A 23,010-nucleotide genomic window follows, 5' to 3' on the forward strand; every position below is an offset into this window, starting at 1 on the left:
GCCACCGTCTTCCTCTTTGAGTTAACTTTGTGTCACCACAAACACAGCAATACAGAATCCAACACTGTTGCAGGACAGAAATAGTCTCACACCACATGAAGGCACTATTGGACGTATTACCACCAGATGTCTGACACCACGGCGTTCATTTCCCTCACTGTAGCCTTCTTCAACACATGAATGTAAAGGAAAAAGCTTGTTGTGTGATTCTCAGTGCTGTGGATTTACTGCAGTAACACACTAACAATTGCATTGTGTGCAGCCACTTTTTACATTCTCAGCTTTAAAGGGCATAGAATAGAAAAACACCTCATTTTTTAATGTGGTTAAGCTTAACACAAACAGATGGTAATGTAATACCCTCTTTTGTGGCACATCCAAAAAGTCACCTGCCTCTTAATACATTTGGCAGATGTGTGCGTGGTGAAGGGGTGACAGGAAGGGAGGGGCTGTAAGAGGCCAAGACAGGAGGTGTGGAAAGTTGTGCACTGTCCTTTGTTGAATTTCTTGACTCCTCTGGTTTTATGATCTACTTCTCACAGCCTCTGGCCCTCGGGAGCCTCGGCACTCCTGTGTGTCATGTGACACCTCTGCTTTGTAGTTGGCAAAAACCATCACGTCTGAGAAGCCTGTTGAAGAGTTCATTTGACACTAGCAGGTTTCGGAAATGATTGTTATATTATTTCTTGAGCTCATATCACCGCTCTTGTGACACAATAAGAATAACAAAACTCGTGTTAACCAAGATAATACACAGGAGTTCATATGCTGTCCCATATGAGCCCACCGTGGATGTCATTTCCATGTGAATTATGGGCTTGGATATGGCAGCTGGGATCCATCAATTTCCATATGACTCATTCTGCAGTTTATATGTTGTATGGAGAAGTCCTGAGCCAACATGCGATGCTCTCTCATCTTCAATGTATTCCACACTGATGATAATGAAACATCTAGCCTATAAAAAACAGAGGTTAATAAAGATGTTGAAAGATATATGTCACAGAGAATGAAATGCATATGTCTCACTAACAATATTTTGTACTCAACTGAGTTAGGGCAAATGCATAATGAAATACTATGAGGCTTTATAACCTATAATTATGTCGTCATCTGAACACCCTCTGGCATTATATCAGGTGGAAACAAGCCTTGATTTAATGAGGTGACAGTTGGAATAACTGCATGGAAGGATGTTGCTTTACAGATGTGAGGTCAAATTGTCAGCAGTTATTTTTTGTTTAGTAACAGCTATTTTCCTACCTTAGAGGGGTGATTAGATTTGTATCTATTTCTAACATTTTTTAGAAAAAAAAGGCTTTTTCTGTGTAAATGTATGTCTTAACCTGTCCAGGAAAGCAGGCAGTGAGTTCTCACATTGTAAATCTTCTTCCAGCGTCCATCCTTTAGCATTTTTACTCATTCCTTGCCTCAGGTGATAAAGACTATAGTCCCCCTCTTCCTAAGCCTTTTTCACTCCGCAGCTAAATGATTTTCAGTTTTGTTCATTTTCACACATCATCTGTCATCTGACTATCGTCACTATGCCAAAGGCATTTTTGAACAACAAACGAAACCCTGAATGGTTCTAAGCTTAGCTGGCTTACCAACAATTCCCTGTACATTCCTTTCCAGTGACTTAGTGGATGTTTGAAACACTATTCACTGGGTTTTCTCCACCAGAAACAATATCACAAATTGTTCATGAGTGTCTGACACACTTGAGAACTGCCTGACTATCCCTATTCAGTGTCACATAGACCAGAATCAAAGCTGTGCCACAGGCTTGCTGACATTTCATCCTTGTTCCCAGCTGTAAACTACTGTAACTCCGAACAACAAAAGAAGGGTGAGATGTGTCATATTTGCCTTTTTGATCCCCATGCCGGGCTCATCGACTGCTTTGCACGTCTGTGGACATGCAGCAAAGAGCCCTGAGATCCACAGCCTCTGTTACCCAAGCTGCCACTATTGATCTTGCTGTCTACTGACATTGTTAGTTTTCTCTTCAGGAGAGCTGGGAAACTGGCTGCCTGCCTGCAGTGTTCTCGCCACACATCTTCTCCGGGCCTCATTTCCATCTCCTCTAATCAGAACTAGACATATTGAGAGCATGCGTTGGTTTATCTGCACTCTCTCATTGGACTGTTGGTGTGTGCTCCAGTAAATTAGCATACACATGTTTGCCCCTGACAAGCACCAATCCATGTGGTGTGTGTGTGTGTGTGGACAGTGGGAGACACAGGCTGGCAAAGGGAGATAGGGCCTGTTTGTTCAGTTTGCTTGACTTCAGATCAGATGGTGACTGAACTGTGGCACAGGTAAAATAAACAGTATCGGGGCCTTGAAGTCATTATAAAACTGCTGTGTGCAAAATGCCTTGTCTGTGTGTCTTTAAAGTGCAACCAGAGAATATGTGTGGTTTTTTGATCTCTCTTGGTTAGGTGGGATTCTTTAGAAACGCCAGTAGATGTGGAATTACCAAAGTAACCTGTGGGTATGTGTTGGCTGAATAATTTGATTGATGATTTAGGATTTTTACTCGGCCATTATTTAGGTCCAAGCTAAAATATCTTAAGATTTTTCTTAACTGATTGCAGACATCATGGTCCCACAGAATGTCCTTTGCCTTTGCTGATCCCATTACTTTCTTAATATTTGACATTTGTGATTCAGAACAAAATGCTTCCAAAACCATCTGCCCATAATTGATTGCCTTAGAATTTGGTATTCCAACACTTACTCTGACACTGTCTCCTAAAATGGCTTTCCTACGTAACCAAACTGAAAGAGCAAATATGGTTTTTGAAAAGAACATAAATGCAACTGGTTTGTGTTTTCTGTTAACATATTGAGGAAATGTTGACACTGACACATCAAAGCACTTTAAGCTCAAGACCTTAGATTTATTCAGAAACCCAAATAAATGTCCCTCGAGCAAACACTAGGTGATGGAGGAAAGAAAAAAAAACTCCCTTTAATGAGAGGAAACTCCAGCAGAAACATGCTCAAGGCCTTCATTTACTGGCTGGGGTGTGGGATTGAGTTTCATACAGACTACACTGTAGCATAATAAACTATTTTATGGTTATGTTTAGGCACTCACAGCACCTTGAAGGCTAAAATTAGAAAAACATTGTGGTCTGGATTAATAGAGTACAAATTTTAACAATTACTTAACACACAGTGTTTATTTGCTTTAAACAAAACCTCATTTTTTTGTGGTGTCAAATGATTAAACTCTATGTCCATAGTTTGTTTTTTTAAGGTATTTAAAATGTTGAATCCCCCACCTGGAAATTGAGCAATGTTAAAGCTGCTCCCACCGTGACATCAGAACGAGGACACATAAGGATAAACCCATAAAATATTTGTGCTTCAGAAGCTTTAGCTCGTTTCCGTTCGGGATCAGACTTCACTTTACAGATCACTGGATAACTGCTTTCGTACTCTATTTACATTTCATGTGCCAGTCAAATAGCGACAGCCACAGCGTAAGAGAATGTGTGTTATTCATTAGGCCATTTTTTCTTTAGTTGGGGGAGAATGTTGAGGCCACAGTTCAGAGTAGGGGCCTGTGTAGGGGTTTTGCGGTCTAAATCCTTCTACATATCAAACTCAAATGTAAGATTTAGAACACTGAACTATATTGGCTTTGGTGATATTTTCAGTTTTTGTCATCACTGGGTCAAAACTGTATTTGTTGTTTAGTGACAGATTGGGAAATGAAAATTTTGACTTCTTTTAAAATACACATACTACAAAACTTGAAGAAACTGAACTAATAAATGCTCTGTATCCATATTTTCTTTAACAGTTGGTCCATTGTCTGTCTTGTTTTTTTAATTAATTTTTTTAATAGAGGTCAGGACGATGCCACATTGTGAAGCAAGAATTGCATGTCAGTGGAGCTATTCGGCAAACACTGCTAAACCAAGAAGCATCTAGTGTTTGCTCATTTGTTTTGACCAAAACACAGCTTGAGAGAAGAAATAGATTAATAGGTGTGCCTAGTGTCAGCTGAAAGCCGGGTGTCATCACATCAAAGCTTATGAAGGTTATACATCACCGGTGGATCTTTTCCACTCCCTGGATCTCTAATTAAAAAGTTGCAGAATTCCCCTTTGGCTCTCAATAATGACACAAACAGCCTAGAGGCACTTTGCCAGGCACTGAGGGCACGGTTGAAGAATGAGAAACAGCTGTCAGGTCTGCATCTCTGTTTGACAGAATTTACATACTAAGCAGAGCAGTTACATCTAAAATACATAAACAAGTTTTGGAGGTATGAGTCGTGATGGCATTGACTGAAAACAGTTTGGGCTACTGTGAAAGAAATCTCATTTGATTATAAAAGCTCGAGAGAATTTTTCCTTGTAAGTGGAAAATCCGACTTTGTCAGTGGAGCAGTTCCAGAATATGTCGCCGGGAGGGATGACAGATTAGAGGCTTGGTTTTTTTGGGTGTCTAGGTCTGGGAAAGAATTTTTCACATTACCATATTGATGGAACTTTCAAACGTGATACAAAGAACACATGTGAATTCAGTTTGAGGCCTCTTTCCTTCCCCTTTTGAATGTGTTTGTGTTTAGAGCACATGTACCTGATTAAGTGAATTAAAGAGCAGAGAAAGGTAGCGTCATTGTAGTTTAGTATTAATGTGCCACGGCCTTGAAATGAGGTCTGAATTATCTGCTCGACTGCTCTCCAAACTCATTTGCCTTAGTCATAAGCCTCCAGTTTCACTAAAACATGATTATTTTTCCCTTTCTATCACTTGTCCACCTTGTATTTGCTGCTAGCGAAAAAGAATGTTGAAGAGAAAATCAGAAACTGTTCCAATCAACTTCAAATACATAGACTTCTCGCAGTATATGGGTGCAGAGCTTGCAAGAAGCAGATTATTTAGGAAGAAGTCATGGAAGGTCACAAGTCTGTCAGCAGTGATTGTGTGGATGCTGACGGGCTGCTTATGAATCATGACAATGAGCTGCAGATGCTAGAACAAGCATTCAGAAGCTGCTCACCTGCACAGCACTTTTAAATGCTCGAAAGAACCCATTTTCCAACCTGAGAGAAGTCTCTCTCTCTCTCTCATTTTCTTTCCCTTTCAATCTGTCTCTCTCCAGTGAGAAAAAAAAAAACATATTCCAGTGTCAGAGATGGACATCTGGGCTTTTAGCAGCTTGGAGGATGCTTGCCTCAGCTCCACCGGGATGTCAGAGCAAGTTCAGACTCCTCGCAGACTTTGAACTTATTTGACATCAGCGTTGTTTAACAAAGCTAAGAAGTGGAGTTTCAGCCAGGCATGATTTAAGTGTTACGTAATGCAAAGGTGTGGGAACAAGATAAAGAATGTTTCAGAAAAACCCCTTTCTTCAATTTAACATGGTCATCTGGGATGAAACCTCGCAGATAGGTGCTGTTATACTGTGCGTCTGCTGGACACTGAGCTATTGCACAGGTGCTCAGTCAAGTGACCATGCAATATTTAGCACCCTTCAAGTCCTGAACCTGTCTTGGGGTTTTTCTTTCTGTGGTCGGTTGCTGATGCCCTCCAAGCATATCTATCAGTAGCCAAATTCTTACATATTTGTTCTCTGACATTTCTACTTTTATTTAACCACAATCAACCAATCATGCGTTCAGAAATGAGTCACATTCCAGCTTTGACGATTGACGTGAATGTATTTGGTGTGGGTTTTGTAACTAGAGAAACAGTGTTTGGGAAGAAAGGAATAAAAACTGCAGTGTAGCCGTCAACTACAAAACCCTTTTTGCATTTATTCACTCACATACTGGCAAGTCTGATGAGAATACTTAGGTTTCCTCCAGCTAGGGAGATAAGTGATGAAAATGTAACTGTGGAACAAATCTGCGAAATCAGTTTGTGTTCCTAAATCCATAAGTTTTGTGTTTCACTGCTGTTTGCCCACAGGAGCTACATAATATGGTTAAAATTGTTGCCATTTGTCACTGGCAACATCATGGCCGGAGTTTTAAATAGCTATTGAAAACATAATAGCAGTGTGTTATGTCAAACTGTGGTATGGACATAATCAAACCTCTTCCTCTTTTGCTCTTTCTTCCACTCGTTTTAGTAACATACACAACTTGGAAACCTGGAAAATTACAAGTGTCTGTGATTTTCCAATATGTAAGTTGCACTCACTCTTGCAGCATGCTAATAAGTCAGTCTTTATGTTTAAACTGCTCAATAAATTGTATATTAATCCTTCAAAGACAATGTTAAAGGCAATTATAATGCAGACATAAAAAGAAGATTTTTTTATGAGAGGAGCTTGGCAATGTTTCCTAAAATACACACTAATGATATATGGTGTATATATGCTTTCCTACATTAGTAATTTGTACTATGGAGCACAACTCAGACATAATAATTATTTCCTGATTGGAGTTGAAGGCATCATCAATTAGCTATTAATATCCTTTACAGTGGTTGTGAAGGCAAAGTTTTATACATGAAAGTTTAGAGTCGGTCAGTCTGCAGAACCGATGCCAAGTGTGTGTGAGCGTGTGTCATTTGCTCCACTCTCTCATACTGTTGCAGCTGCAGTACAACTTGGTGATTTTTGCATTTTGTTTTTATACTGTATATCCCTATGAAATTTTGGCAAATACTCCTTTTCACTTTCTTGCCAAGACTCAAATGAGAAGATCAATACCACTCTGAAACAGCAGCTTAACAAAGGCTGGAAAAACCGGATTTCAATCTGATTGTAGTAAAGGGTAACAAAATTTGCCTGAGAGCACCTTAATTCAACTGAATATATTTCATTTGTTTAATATTTGCAAGAACCAGGTGTATAAATGACCAGTTGTGGCTTTTCAGTAGTGTTAAGTCCTGGACTTTCTTGTCGTTACTCTGGGTGTATTTACTGCCAAAAGAGAAATAAGATCCTTGTCATTGTGCTAAAACAAACCAGCCGACTCCAGCTACATAAATAGAAAACATAAATGAGAGCAGTTGTGCTTTCTGTCACACCAAAAGATCCTAAATAAAAGTTCACACTGTGTTCAAAATTTACAAAAATTACTATGTGCTATAACAGAAATAGGAAATACATTAATCAAAAGAAATAATTTCCTCAAAGGTATTTTGCAATGCAGGAAGTTTCCAGAGATGACATTATTTTCTGGTCCATTTGGTTTATGCTGGCTATGGTGGAAATGAGAAGAGTTAAAAAGCTTCTGTTTAATGCCTGAAGGGACATGAAGAGAGAACAGGAATTGGATTAATGAGTACAGAGAAAAACAAACGGGGACTGGCTTCATCAAGATGGTTACAGTAGTCAACCATAGTATGTTAGTGGGAGCCCGTGGTGTTGGTGTAACTTTGGTTAACGTGTGTTAAATTGCTTACTGAGTGTGTTTAAACAACCCATTAAATAGTGAGGGCTCCTATGGCTTTGTATGATCAGTTTGTACCTTCAGTTATTGCTGAATGTGTTTGGATTTACTGGGAGTTACATTCCAAATGTAAATTAGCCAAGTCCTATTTTTTTGTTTGTTTGTTTGTTTGTTCATAGTAATTATCCATGTGGAGCTGATTTAAAGCAGGTGCATTTCTGTTGCTGTAGTTATGCGTCTGTTTAGCTAAAAGTGAATTTATAGTATTTTCTGTTCGCTGAGGGAAACAGGAATTAAAACTAATTGGAAACTATCTTGTGATTTTTTTCCTTCACAGAGGTTTTCAGCCTACTGTTTTAAACATGAAAACTTCCATCTCTGCAGCCGACTTAGGTCTTTTTAAAGTTTGAGCAGGAGCAGAGGTTGAAACTTTTCAAAACTGTACTGTAGCTTGTTACACGGCTAATGTGTGCAGGTCAATGTATGCGTCTGAGGAATCACATTCATGTTCCAAAATCCATTTGCTCACACGAGTTAACACATAATTTGTTCCTGCAGGTTAATCTCCGTCTTTGGAGATCACATATACTATGTTTTGCTTTGTGCTAGGAACACTTTTGCTGTTGTAGTCGAAGTTGTTAGGACTTTTCCATTGGGCACATGCAGCATCCTTCTTCAAACAGTAGGGGTTTTGTGCTTAATGAGGTTCGTGATTCTTATGTCTTGTTTTTTAATATTTTAAGAGTTACAGACAAAATTTGTCTTCGCATGGACTTGCTGTGTTTCTTTTACTCTCCAGCAGTGTGGCTGCGCTGCATATGTATGTATTATCTCAAGGGCTGATTAAAACCCCATTAGTCATGCAGAAAACAAAGACACTGTAATCAAAATTGAAATGAGTGTAATGGTGCTGTGGAAACGGATTTGGTGGGATGACTAATTTCTGCTGAAAAATACTTTTTTTGAAAGACTCTTTTTGTTCTTTTTGTCTCCTTTCGTCTGTCTCTAATCGTGAAGATTAATAAATGCAGGTGTGAAAGGATGAAAATAACACATAGATGGGGTTTGGGGCTTTATTCTCATGAGCAGAGAAGTTATTTAAATGTTCAGCGTTGAGAATAAAGGCATTGTTGGCAATGTTCCACCATTAGCATTCTTGCTGCTTGTTCCAATTTTCTTTCTGTCATCAGACAAAAAGTAAACAGATGTTGGGAGAAATATTTTCCAAGAAAGCTGTTTAATGAATGAAATTGCTTGAGGTTGTATTCAGCCTCTCTGATCCGACCGTGTGTCCTACAGCAAACAGTCAGGCCTGTTAACAAGCCTCAGAGTCAGACTCCCCAGCCCATCAATCACTCACTGTAAACTGGCTGCCAGTATAAGTGATACTGCCAATCCACGACAAGATAACAATGAAACAACAGCTAGACTCTCCAGTCTCTTCACTCCCATCCTATAAAGCTTCCAAGCATTTGTCAAGCTAAACAATCTAAAGTCAGAGGTCAGGTTTTCTGTTGTCGCGATGTAAAGAGGCTAACGTGCTGATTGGAACCACATAGCCACAACATTGCAAACAACCACCCAAGTCAAATCAAGTTACAGTGGAGCTCATAACGTATGACTGCAGAATGAAAACGGTCTGTGTGGAGTCCTGCAGACTGGTCCAGAAAGAAATACATGTGACCCAGAAAAGAACACATGCTCTCTGATGTTTGTGGATGCCCGAGGGCCAGGACTCAGTCTGGGGTCCAGGAGGAACGTGAGGGAGGGAGGGGACAGGCCTGCCTTTGTAACTTGTGGTAAGCAGTCAGTTATCTGCACATGTGCCCCAATAATTAGCCAACAGGGGAGTCAGAGCTGGTGCAATACTGAGGCTAAAAGAGGGTAATAAGGCAACACTGAAGTCCTCAGTTTATATTCTGATGCCCCAGGGGCAGCAGGGTACACCACCTGTTAATGAGCTCTGAACTGATCTCTAATTGAACGTCTGACTGTGGACCACCCAAGGAATCAGACACAGGAAATGGATTAAATACACTTTGTCAAGAATTTGTAATGCTTTATTTTACGGCTTCCATATTTTCCAGATAAATGCCTGGAAACATTCTTGGAATTTTATAAAAGTCAGGAACTGGTACTGGAAAAAACACTTAATGCTATGAAACCTCACAGACGTAGCTGTTATACTTCCAACATCTTTCTACCTGGTTTCCACAAATTGGACCTGTGAAGTGCAATGATTCAGTGTGGTAGAATTCTTATTTTATATCTCTGAAAGACAGTGATGTCTGTTTATGATATTTTACTCGCCTACAACTTAATTTCCTTCATTTGTTTTTTTTTTTATTGTAAGAAATATAAATAACTGGTAATTAATAACTGTAGCAGTTTAAACTTTTCCCATGTACTTTTTATTAATTAATTAAGGTTAAAAAATATTCTAAACACCAGGATAGATTCCTAGAAATTATCTTAAAAAATTGTAGAACCCTTAATCTGGGCTTTAATTGCTCTCAGTGCCTGAAAAATACATGTATCTATCTGGTGTCATGCTTTAAGTGTCAGACACACATCAGACTGTTTCATCTTGTCATGCACAGTCTCATCCCACTGTTATGTGAGTCACGGTCCTTCATTCATGTGCATGAGTTTGACTATGGTTATTTTTTAGATTCTGTGCTCTCCTGTTGTGTTGTCATTCAGATGCTGCTGTTGGGATAAACAGCCGGGCAAAGAATTGCCAGAAAATAGGTTTGGCCCAGCATGAGTTCTTATAACAGCCACAATAATGACAACACTACAGGAGCAGCAGGGGGATATGATCACTGCAATTTGAATGTCTCTTTGTTTTTACTGTTATTAATGTGTCTGAAACAGGATTTCAGGTCATCACTATGTTTGTAAGGTCTGCGTTGACTTCTGCTCCCAATTCTGTAATGGTGGGAGGGGCAGATGAAATGACGAGTCTCTCTCTTCTTTACACTCCGCTGATTTAAAGTACTCTCCAATGAACCATTCGGTCTCTCCGTCTGCTATTTATCTGACCCGATGCCAGATTTCATTGAGGAAAAAGATACTTCTGACAGACTGCCACTCTGTTAGCTAAAGGGGTTGGATGGTCTTTGATTAAGATTCCTCCCACCTTCCCACCCCCATCACCCAGCCCAAATTAACCCCCTGTCAGTGGACCACAAAGAGAATGGGCACGGCTGAGTCTGATTTATTTCACACGGAGCCATCATAAGGGCACAGTTGGCCTCCTGTCTCCCCAGTAAGGCATATACACCCGAGCCCTGTTGGCCTCTCCTCCCCTCACCTCCCCCCACTGTCCCACCCTCACACCGCCTGTCACCCACACTCAACCTGTCACTCCGAAGGCAACACAGGCACAAAGACAAGCCCGAATCAAAAGGAGCTGATTAGCTATTAATGGTGCATCATTATATTTGCATCAGGACTGTGTGTGTGTGTGTGTGTGTGTGTGCTTGCATACAGAGTGGAGTTGTCAATCATGCAGAGTGTGCCCTGGTCCTCCTTCCTGTCCTGCCCATGTGCTCCCTTAGGGGTGCAGCCACTCAGGCCTATTGACACGGTAGAGACTCTGTTTTACACGCACACACATTAACTCAAGCCTCACATGGGACAGCAGCACAACCCCTGCTGAGGTCGGAGAGAAAGGTTGAAGACTCCAACAGCCAATTCTAATGGATCTATACCCATGGAGTATTTGAGGCGTAACTGATAATCTGAAATAATTTTATTTTTATCCGCCCTGTACAAACAGATTATACACAACTGTTGTCGGATGATTGGGTGTTTGCTGGAATGTGGGTGTTTGAATTATGCAACCAGAGACAGAATTTACAGGGTTGGAGCCTGGCACTGCTTAGTTTGTTTGCTCTCTGCTTGTGTCAAAGATGCCGAGGGCTAGAGGTTTGGACCGTGGGTGGGGGAAGTGGGCAGAATGCGTCCGGGTTCTCAGTCCCTTTGGTGTTATTGTTGACAGAGACGGGAGTCGGGCAGGATGGGGCCACCGAAGGGGCAACACCATCTCCCAACGCTGAGCACGAGGATGACAACTCTTTGGGCTACACAGGTACTGCTGCTGCTTTCCCATGATGCATCCCTCATGTCAATACGTGTTTTCGTTATGTTACCTCATCTCTTGACATTCACTGTGCCGATTGATGCATGTGCAGAGGCTGTTTTCACTTGAATCTGCTGAAAGGCTAAAGTTTCTCTGTGACGTAGCAACAGCCCAGGTGTTATAACATCACAACTAGTTTGGAAACCAATCATGGTCCAGTGTTTCATCCAACTTACACAATCCTCAAGTACACGCAGACTGCAGAAGTAGGAAACATCTTGTGTCCAGCAGTAGACTTGAAAAACATGAGAACTATTTGTACGTTTTGTCCTTTTATTATGAGGATGAATAGGAGATGGTGAGATTTCTTTAGTCCAATTAAAATGTACTCAGCTTTTAACACTGGCAGGGACCTTGTCAACATAAAAAGTAAATACTGTATTTGACAAGTTGATTTAGATTTAGGTTCTTGCACTGAAACTGGATGCAGTCAAACTTATATAATCAGAAAGCATGTGTTGTCTATCACACAAGATATACAAACCTGTTATGTATAAGCCTTTTATTGAGAAGAGCAGTCAAAGGGAATTCGCTTGCGGGAGCCAATTGTTTACATTTTTCAATCAAAAATTCCCTCAACGTTGAAAAGTCTTCAGAAAGAATAAATAAGCTTCATTGTCAAACATGAGTTACCACATGTGTTTCCATAGCAGATATATCCAAACATGATCTCTGTGTTGTGGCTGCTGCTAAGAACCTTTCAGTTTTGAGTGTTGGAGGAGGACAATTGTGGGACTTTGTGAGGCACACTTCATGTGCATTAGTGGATGTAAAGGGTCTCTCCTCAGACCAGAACTCTGTAAGGACAGAAAGAACCAGAAATGGGGGTCTTCCTATAGGGGTTTATTAAGCACACATGAAACAGTCAAGTCCATAGACAGTTAGTGTTGATTATAGTGTTTTGTTTGGGATTTTTTGGGAGGGGTTCTTCCCCCTCAGTGACAGAGGAAGCAGTGTTCTCAGTGCGTTACCACACCGGGGAAACGTTACCTCCCTAAGAGATTCATTAAGCTGCATACAGCTTCAGGACATGTTGTGCACAAAACGAAGTCCAAATTAAAACCTGTTTAGGTTCATCACTGTGTTCAGTAGCTCTGCAGCTTTGGATTTCATTTTACTTAAGATACAGAAAGTAGCTAAAAACAAAAAACATACAGTTATCAAAAGTATCATTCTGACCACAAAACATCTTTAAAAGTTTAATCTTAAATATTTATTACAAGACTGAATTTGAAGTTTAAGTTTGTATATTGATAGTTTACAATCTTTTCCAGACTGCTCATGCTTTGAATGAAGATTCAAAAAGGTAAATCATGTCATAACTGCTTCACTGCCTTTGGGCCCATCTTTAGAATGATAAATCTGTCTGGTGGACAGTGTCAGGAGTTCATCTTTAACCTGACCATTTAATCCCATCTGTGCATGAAAATGAAGGAAATCGATCAGGCCCAGTCAGTGAATTGGAAATGAAACTAATGCGCACTAATACCTCGGTCTGCTCCTGATAGAACAAAGTGGGCGGCTGCCAAAGACTCCATTTTCAGGGAGCGTGACTCGCAGGATGGAACAGGAGTATAATCTTGACAGCTGCCAGTTTTAGCTCAGGTGAAAATGGAGTGCACCTTCAAGCATTACAGTGAAGTGTCTTTTAAGTGCTTCGTTGTGTTTAATGTTGAGTGTTTGCCATGTGATCTCAATGACCTTAATGGAGAAAGAGAGACTCTGATTTATGAGTTAGTTTTGCTGTTTATCTGATACACATGTGACATTAAGGGGGCTGTGTTGTATGGCCTCGTCACCCACAACCTGCTGTAGGATTTCAAATACAGGCCACAGGAGGAAGAATAAGCTTTTCCACCAATGTGACTACTGTAACGGTACTGTTCTTTACCTGATATTAAATTAAAAACAGCTGGGGCAGTACTATGTAATAACATGGTAATATCTGCCATGTTATCACCTGGGATTAATACAGCCAGCTGTGAATTTTATAGGGAGCCACACGTTGACCTGAAGTTGCCAGTACATTAAAACAGTTTTTATTGGTCCCTCAGGATGCTGACTCTCAGCTAGCTCCAAATTGTTTCCCAATATCAAAGAGCTTTGCACAAAGTTTCACATTCATAATTAATGAGCCTGACCTGTGTGGAGGCAGTGGATTAGAGAGGCATGCTAAAACTCTGCTAGCCAGTGTTTGTCAGGCAGACGCACACAGAGGAGACAGGACTTTGGTTCTTCTGCTTCGACATGAAAAGCTGAGCGTGACATCAGAGAGCACATCAGCGCTCACATCCTCCCCGTCCACTGACAGCTACCATTGCGTTTGTCACAGATCACAAAGGACGGCAGCTTCAGAGAGGTGCTCTATTTGTCAGGTTATGGAAATAAAGATGGGGAGAAAGTGAGGGAATTGAAGGTTGCCATGCTGTCATCACTGATTGTCTACAAAATAAAGGGGCTGCTGCTGTAATACTGAAATTTATCCTCTCTGAAAGCAGTCGCCCCTAAATCTCAAGAACAAGCTATTCACTGTACTGATGGGTGTGTAGATGGGTGACATGAAGACAAAGTAAAGTTAACCCAGAGCTGTGAAGTCAGGTTAATATTACTGAACAATCACAAAGTTTTAAAAGAAGAATATCTACCAACTACACACAAAGTACTCAAAGTTGTTCAACTGATGCTACTACTCTCTGTTCTTTGTCTGTATGAATTTTATGTTAATCTCTGATTTAGTATTTTAGAATATTTTACTTTTGTGAAAATTTTATTTATGACAATAACTTATACTTATTTTCTAACAAAAATAAGGTTCAATAGCTCGACAACGGCAGTTCAGCGATAGAAACATCGTCAACACACTCATTCGCGCTTTAAATCCTTCCAACAATTCGGCACAGAGCAATTTGCTGCACGCACAAGCTCACTAACACACAGAGAGAGAGAGAGAGAGAGAGAGAGAGAGAGAGAGAGAGAGAGAGAGAGAGAGAGAGAGAGAGAGAGAGAGAGAGAGAGAGAGAGAGAGAGAGAGAGAGAGAGAGAGAGAGAGAGAGAGAGAGAGAGAGAGAGAGAGAGAGAGAGAGAGAGAGAGAGAGAGAGAGAGAGAGAGAGAGAGAGAGAGAGAGAGAGAGAGAGAGAGAGAGAGAGGGGAATGGGAATCTGTTGGTGGCCTGTAGAAACAACCTACTGGGTTGGATTTCAGGGAATGACAGTCTGATACAGGAGTATCTCCAGTTATTTCTCTCTGTGTATTTATAATAAGTCAGAAATTTGTGTGAAAGTGTCAAACAGCACGTTTGATGTTTGTTCAGACATTATCTACATTTGTGTATAAATGCAAATGCTTTGGTAACAATGGGATGTTTTGGAGCAACTGAAACATTTTTATTGCTTAAATAATAATAACTGAAACTCCTTGCACACACGTTTAACAATATGTAAAAAAAATGTGTTTATATATACAGTTGCTTTCTATATAATCTATATTGGACTTTATTGAATTTAGAATTTATTATTACAGTGCATAGTACAGTATGAATTACTTAACTGTTATCTGCAAGGGAATAAAAACATTCTGAGAGTATTGCACAGGTGCTTTATGCGCATCAAATATTCTTTACGTTTAGTCATTTGGAAACTCTTTTATCCAAAGTGACTTACAAGTGAGGTACAAATATCACAAATGTCACTGTTCAAGGAACAAGGATCTGTTGGTTTTGAGCGGAAGATAAATCTCACTAATAACACCCATACTTAACTCTCCTTGGAACAGTGGCTTTAGAACAGTGTAGTTACTCACTGATTGTCCTCATATTTCCAGCCCTCAGTGGGTGGAGACAAGGTCTCAGTTTCCTCCTTACTGAGATCGAGATGGAGTGGTCTGTGTCTGAATATATGGTACTGACAGCTTTACCACCACAGAGATGGAGAGCTCCTTCGTCTATTCTTCTTTTGCCCTCATTAGTGAGCTGTTGCACCGGCCTTGAATCCCCACCCTGAAAACCAATTTCCTTGACATTGTCACCCTTACATATTTTACCCAAGAGTCACCCGAGCATCAGTGTGTCAAGTCTCCATGACATTCGCTTATGTTCATCAGTCTTAGTGCTCTGGTTATCATGAGACACGAAGCAATAATAGCTGCACTCCTGTTATCCCAGTGCAGTAGCAGCAGCAGCAGCAGCCCTCATTTCCTACTAGTGCAACAATAGAGAACAATCCCTGGCCACGCCTGAGGAACAATTCACATGAGATATAATTAGTCATAACCATGCATTAATGTCCTACCCACAGTTTCCCACTAGCCTCTGTGCTGCTGAGACCAGTAGACATTTTTTGTTTCCCATCCAATCTCATTTCTTCTCCCTGATCACACAGCTTAGCTCAGCACCATCCCAGAAAATGGGTCTATTAACCATTCTTGTCAGCATAGCAAGTGGAGTAATGTGGTCAGAAGGCACTGGAGTGGGGGGTGAGAGTTGAGGTGGGATCTAGCACGAGTGGGCAGGGATTGGAAGACTAAGAGATGCGAATTAAATCACAATATTCAGATTCACGTTTCTAGTTAGTCTAGTTTTATTTTATGTTCCGAGGTTTTCTGTTTTTATTGTTTTGATGTAAAGCACTTTGTGAGCTCTTCTCTGTGAACAGTGCTTTATAAAGTGTCCTCATGATAATTGGGAATAAAACCGAATAGAGTTTTGTGTTAATAATCAGCTGTTCGTGCCCAATCAAACACAATTAATACCTCTGTAAAGACTAATAAGTGATGTTAATGGGTCACATTATTCACCATAGCAAAGAGGAAAGGAGAAAATGCGTCGGCTCCTCCTGTCTTTACAGGATGTTCACCAGTGGACTTTATTTGTCAAATTAAATCTTTTAATGTTGGTGGTTTGTATGCTTGCAGATGACTTATCTGGCTCTAGTTTGAACACTGTTGTGGTCTTAAACAGATACATATGCACATACAAATCCAATAACAACAAGGTTATTTGTCTGACAGTCCAGTTGCCTAATTTCTGCAAAAAAACTGCTGAGTTATTCCTTCAATTTTGGCTTGAGTAGACCATTATCTAGAATGTCCAGCGAACATTTTCACATTTTCTGTTCTTTTCCTCATCTGTTCATATTTATTCCACTGTGAGATGCAGATTCTGACTGTTGATGACAGACAATATGCATATGTGCACAAAGGTGAGGCACTAAAATAATCCCATGAATTTTGATTTGACTGTTCTGACAGCAGCCACATTTTCGGAGATTGGATATGAATCAGATCTAAGAGTACATATAAAGTGGCACACAGTGAAAATATAGATGGCAAAATCATATTTTTTGATCCATTTGGTCCTAAAAATTTGAGAGAGGCTAATCAGTTAAATCATTTTCATTAGCATGGAGCAAAAAGTCAACAGGTTTGATGATAGAAGTCTGTAGACTTGGGTGGTTTATCGAATGAATGAATGAATGAATGAGGCTATTTTGCAAGTTTTCAGTTTTTCATAATGCCTCTATACGTGACCTAGCAAGGCGGCAAACCAGTGTGGAAAATATTGTATTAGCTTAGAGGAATAATTTGCCAAGAGCAGTAAAATATTTCTCTTGGACAACATCAACTAGGACTCGTATTATTTAATGTTAACTGTCTAACAGCTGGAGTGGCACAGCTGTCTGGTTATGCTGGAGAGTTTACGTAAGACATGTTTCACAAATTGCAGACCACTGTAGGTAGTGGTTTTAGTTACAGCTTCCTCAGCCAAAGAGTTAATTATTTGTACGGTAATGAATCAGGTAAGTTAAGTGCGTATTCTAATCAGTTGGAGTGTGGAGTGTTTGAATGATGGCACTGGTCCCCAGTCCTCTGTCTGCTTAGAGTTCTCAGTGGGTCAATAATAACTGGGCTGCACTGTGTCCCTGAGAAAGGTAAATTCATCTTAAGTTTTTTTCATTTAAAACGGTGTACTTTATAATTCGATCCTATCTATGTGATTTACTGTTTAAACAAACTTTTTAAACTAGAAACAGACATAAATTTACTGTATTTAAAGGCGATACAAGATGAGTTTAGAGCTTGTGAATTACAGCTTGTTTAAAGGACCCACCCGTAGCAGCATTTTTATTATTTCTGACTAAGCCTTGTACTTTGCTTTCAGATCAATTACCCACTTTTATGAGCAAACACATAATGAGTGCTTCTCCACCTCGCCGACAGCCCTGTGCACTCCTCCCAGCAGAAATTACTCTAATAACTGTCAGCCATGACTGACGGTTTGATGATCTGTAAAATCATTGCTGGCTTTATTAGTAGCTATATGATTCATTCATTGTCATGTTTCACACAAAGTTCAGCCAGAGCCGCCATTTCTCTGAGACTCAGTGTGAGCTGGAGGGGAGTGCAGAGACTCAGCAGCATCTGTGTGAGAGAAGGGTGAATATTGTGAATATTGTGACTTGAGTGTGGGGGGGGGGGCTGTAAATCTGAACAGCACCTGCTCCCTGGACTCTGGCGCGTGGTGTGGGGCCAGCAGCGTCAGATATCCCATCGATCTTATTTATTACGTTCATCACAGCGCCAGTTTGTTTTGGCAGCTGATCGCACCAGGGAACGAGAGAGAAAGAATAGGCTTTTTATTTGAGAGACGTGGGATGCTTTTAGCATGAGAGGTGTCTGTGCATTTTTCTCTAAGCAGGGTCTTCAGAGAGAGATCAGTCACTGATGTTGGCGCTGGAGCCCCACTGAAACCCCAACTACTGCATAGTGAAAATAGAAATACAGTTCTGGAAAGTTTCTGGAAGGAAGTAACTTGGAGAAATGAAAATATTAATGTACCATCAATTCTCAGCTTTGTGGCACTTGCAGTTAACATTTGTCTAGAGTATTGCATTTTTACTTTGTTCACTTATTCCTTTTTTCAGTAATAAGAGATTAAATATAACCAAAACAACTAGAAATAGAATGTTACCAGCCCACAGAATAGTGGTGGGCAGGGGTCAACACAAGCTCTCTGACTGGTTTACATTTTTCCATACTGACCCCTGTCCACAATAACAGTGAAACCACCTGGTGGTATTAATGTTGTGGCTAATTGGTGCACAGGCATGTCTGTCAGTGGGTTGCTTAGTTTGGACCTAATCCTGCCTCCTAAAAATAATGTTCCTGCTGTCTGTAACCAAACTGCAAACCTGATAATATTTATAAGCAAGCTCTTTCATATTTATTATGTTATTATACAATGTATTTTTCGAAGGAAGGAACAGCTACATTTATTAATACAGTCAAACGGAGGGGCTTGGGGTGGATGATGGGCATACACAGCACAGAACGTTTACACTGCAGACCCATGTTTAGGCAACAAAAGCGGTTTGGTCAGAATTACTTCCAACTTTGCTTCAAGTTTAATAAAAATGTTGTGTGTGAAGTGGCTGATACCTTTTTCTAACCTACACCAAGTGCTGTAACAGTCTAAACACAACCATAAATACATTTAATGTCAGCATAGTTCCAAAGCAATGTTGCAAAATTAAATGTTCTGATGGACACAAATAAGTTTAGGTGTTTTAGGTATGTGGATATGTGCAGTACTGGCTTATTTGTGACTCACCATTCTTATTAATTGTCCATATTCGCATTATGTTAATAAAATATATAATTTGGTTGCAAATTATGTTCATTATAAAAACAATTATTTTGTTGTACAGAAATATAATTTCTGGAAGACAGGGTTGTTAGTCCAACACTTCTCAGCATCTGTTAAATTGAATCCTAATGACTTGACCCTCTGCTTTTTCATCTACCATGATGTTGAATTTGTATGGGAGTAAAACATTGAGACAAGTATTGGATGAATTATTCAGATAATTAATACAGACCTCCATGTCCCCCCCACAGTTAATTTTAAATTTGGTTTATGGTACAAATTCTCATCAGATTTACATGTTTAGTGTTCAGAGCTAATTAAAATTGTTTAACATTCAACTAAGATGCTGGACATAATAAATATTATAGTGTACCTGCTATATATCAGCATGTTGGCTCAAAGCAACAAAATTAAAGTGTCTCACACACATGCACACGTACACAGTCTGGTTTCCATAATGAGATTGAGCATTTTGTCCCCACAAGTGAGTATAACAGCTACTACTCTCCTTTCGGCTTATCCCGTGAGTTCGGGGTCGCCACATCATTGTCCGCATGTTGATTTGGCACAGTTTTTACGCCGGATGCCCTTCCTGACGCAACCCTCCCCAATTTCTACCGGGCTTGGACCGGCACTGCACAGCTGGGGAGGGGGAATGGGCTGTTAGGGGTTCAGGGTCTTGCCCAGGGACACTTCGACAAATAGCCAGGGCCGGGGATCGAACCCTGTGGTCTCACCCTGTGGTCCGTAAGCAACTGCCTTTACCAACTGAGCTATAGCCGCCCCGATGCAAGTGAGTATAAAAGCAATTTATGAATATCTGGATGTCTCTTATGATGCAGTCTGGGTTCTCTTTTATGCTGCTTCAGCACTTTCAGTTCTCTCACACCTAAAGACACATAAAATCTTAAAATCACCTACAGTAATGAAGTTGTTAGCAAAATATTTTGGTGTGGTGGTCCCTTAATCAACCTGTTTGATGCAGATCAGCAATCACAATTGTATTCATATAAGAGAAAATATCCATTGACTGAACAAACCACTCTTTTATTAGCTTAAACTCATATAATTCCACTTAAATAAAGGTCAATCTTGCTGCCTTGTGATTGGCTGAGCAGCGATAGGATCTTGGCTGTGTTATCCTGAGTCCCACTCAGCCAATAAAGCTCTCCTGTCTCTAAAACCAAGTACGTCAATAAAGCACTAAACACAAAGCTGCTTGTTTCTTCTATTATTCAGGAGTAAGAAAGCAGTGAGGCACAGGTCACTCAACAAGCTGCAAGTATTGACAAAGTTGACAAACGGAACTTAATTAAACTTAAATATCTAATTGTGTCTAAACTTGTCTTCCTGTTTTTGTTTGTCTGGTGCAATCCTGCATAGAAATTCACAAACAGATCACTAGAGTTGAATACTTGTTGTTAATATAATACACTTCCCATCTTTCTGTAAAGAGCTCATAACTCAAATGTGTTTTTCTGACAGCGGAAGTTCAGAAAATTCATGCTAACTTCCTGAATAAATATAGGAACAACTGAGCGTACTTTGGTGTTTCTGCCGGGATGTTATGTGATAGTTGGGTTATTTTAAACGGCCTCCGCAGGCTGTGCTGAGTCTGACGCTAAACAGATGCTAATGTGGGGCCCAATAAAGACACGGGGAGAAAGGGATTCAGTGTGCGCAAGCAAGCGGAAAAGCAACAGCCTGTTTATCGCCTCATCCTGCTTTGTGCTCCGAACCTCGTCGCGGCATCCTATGAAGACCCCCTCCTTATTTTTTTCTGTTCAGTGTCTGCCCCCAGCCCTCACCCGAACCCCACCGCCTCCCACGTCTTGCAGCAGCGTCATGCATGGAGACATTCTCTGAACAGGAACACATTTGTTTAGTTCGCCATCATTTTGTCTCGCTGGACCCCTGTCTTCTTTTTATCACATCTGAAAGCTGAACAGAGGGGCTGTGGTGAGAAGAAGAATGTTCTCACTCTTCTGTTTATGTTTTGTTACACTCCTTTGCATCTCACTCGCTTTGTATTGCCCGTCCCTTCTTCTACTCTCTGGCAGACTCTTAATATAATAGTGACAAGAGACATTTTTAGTCTTTTCCAGTTTTTAAAAGATTTTTTGGCTCATTTCTAAGCTTTGTCTCAGTGGGTTAACTGTATTTATTCTGGGATGAAGCCCAGAGTGATACATTCTTGGAATCTTGGAGGAGCTGAAGGGCCAGAGAAGTGTCCACAGTGAAAAGACAGCGAGAAATGGCCTGACATTCACTACAATTTCTGTTGTAGATGTTCCAGTAAAGTGACAAGACGGCACTTTGAGCTTCATTTTCCATCTCTGCTGACATGTATCAAGGTATTAATATGGTTGATTTTGGCCACTGACTATGTTTATGACCTGATGTCCACGTGCTGATCATGCAGTAGAGTACGCTTTGGCACATGCTGACTAACTTGAACCTTAGCATTCATAAGTTTGACTGTAATCACCAAATGTTATTGGAAACGGCCATAAGTCAACATGTTTGGCTGGCTGGCTGGCAGCAACCAATCAGAAATGATTAACTACCTCTTTTAGCAGTGACACAGTAATACAAATATGATCTGGCTTCCTCCAGGCTGCAGGTCATCTCCTCTCTCCTCCCTCCCATCATTGCTTGTCTTTCAACCCTTCCCTTCCGTTTTTGTCTTTCCCATGTTGACAATCTGTCATGTCACCTCAAAACGTTGTCATTCTCAAGAGCAGTGGCTGAGCAGAACAAAAACAGTGTCTCAAACATCTAAGAGATGATAAATGGCAATTGTGCATCAGTTAGTTTCTATCGGATGTTTTAAAAATAAAGGATTTTTATATGTTGAGTAAATGCTACTGCATGTTTGGACACCACTGTTGTAGGTCTTTGCTCCTTCATTAGATTTGTTAAAAAAAAAAGAACAGAACTGTAAAAATTATATCTGCTGCATCACAGTTTCATGCAGTCTCCTGTCATCTATTTTTAAGCTATGTTCATTAGCACAAAACACTCCTGAGAGTCGTACACTTTGTTGCAAAAGGAAGAATAACTACTAAATCTCTAACTATTTACTGGCTGTCTTGGAAAAATGTAGAGGAGAAAAAAAAATAGAAGACGAAAAAGAAAAGCTCAGTCAAACCTCGTGTTGTTCGTGTTTATCTCTTCCAAACACCTTAGAGACATGCTGCCCATTCTCAGTTCACAAAGAAAACAAAAATGAATGGCTGTCTTATAAAAAGAAAAGTAGCACAATGAATAAATAAAAGGATGGCTCCTCAAGGACAGGACACAGGTGATAAAAGGCTGTAGTGAATAGGAGGCAAGTGAAGTATGGGAACCATCCAAAAAAAATGTGAAGGGAGCTCAAACTGTACCAGTGACAGCCACACATTCTGTCCAACGTGACTCTAGTTGCTACTTTGACTCCAGTTCTTCCTAACAGGAGTTCAAATGTCACCCTGGGTAGAGTGATTTCCAAAGGCCCGTCACTTTTTCTGAGGATGGAAAAGTGTTTTTACGTTTGTGTCTGCTGAGACTGAGTGTTGTTTTCGCCTCTCAAAAGAGGGCATCTTTTGGGGGGGGGGGGGTTTATTTTATTTTGTTTCACCATCGCTGGTGAGATAAGAATGAAAGCCATTAAATAGTCTTAGTCAGAGAAAGGGGAATGTGGGCTCCTTTGCCTTATCCTGTCTGTGTTTCACCCCATCACCTCTATGCCGAGGGGGCCTGGGTTTTGTGAGGAGTCCGAAAAATCTGAAAAGAGGCTCAGCATGTCGCCTACAGGATCCCCCGTCCTGCTGCACACACAGAAACATCATGAGAAAAGACAGAACGTCCAAAA

The 23,010-nt window shown here is 40.4% G+C and overlaps 1 protein-coding gene across 6 annotated transcripts in view; it reads left to right on the top strand.

The window, feature by feature from the left end:
- Positions 1–23,010, top strand: part of robo1 (roundabout, axon guidance receptor, homolog 1 (Drosophila)) — a 210,193-nt gene that overhangs the window by 60,698 nt on the left and 126,485 nt on the right. For 4 of the 6 annotated variants that reach the window (XM_067506379.1, XM_067506383.1, XM_067506376.1 and 1 more), the window contains one exon: positions 11,377–11,466. The exons of the other annotated variants lie outside the window; for them this stretch is intronic. In XM_067506379.1, coding sequence (XP_067362480.1) covers positions 11,377–11,466 — 90 coding nt within the window. The remainder of the gene's footprint in view (positions 1–11,376; positions 11,467–23,010) is intronic. 6 annotated transcript variants of the gene reach the window in all.

This window comes from Channa argus, chromosome 6 (genome assembly GCF_033026475.1).
Source record: "Channa argus isolate prfri chromosome 6, Channa argus male v1.0, whole genome shotgun sequence".
NCBI lineage: Eukaryota > Metazoa > Chordata > Actinopteri > Anabantiformes > Channidae > Channa > Channa argus.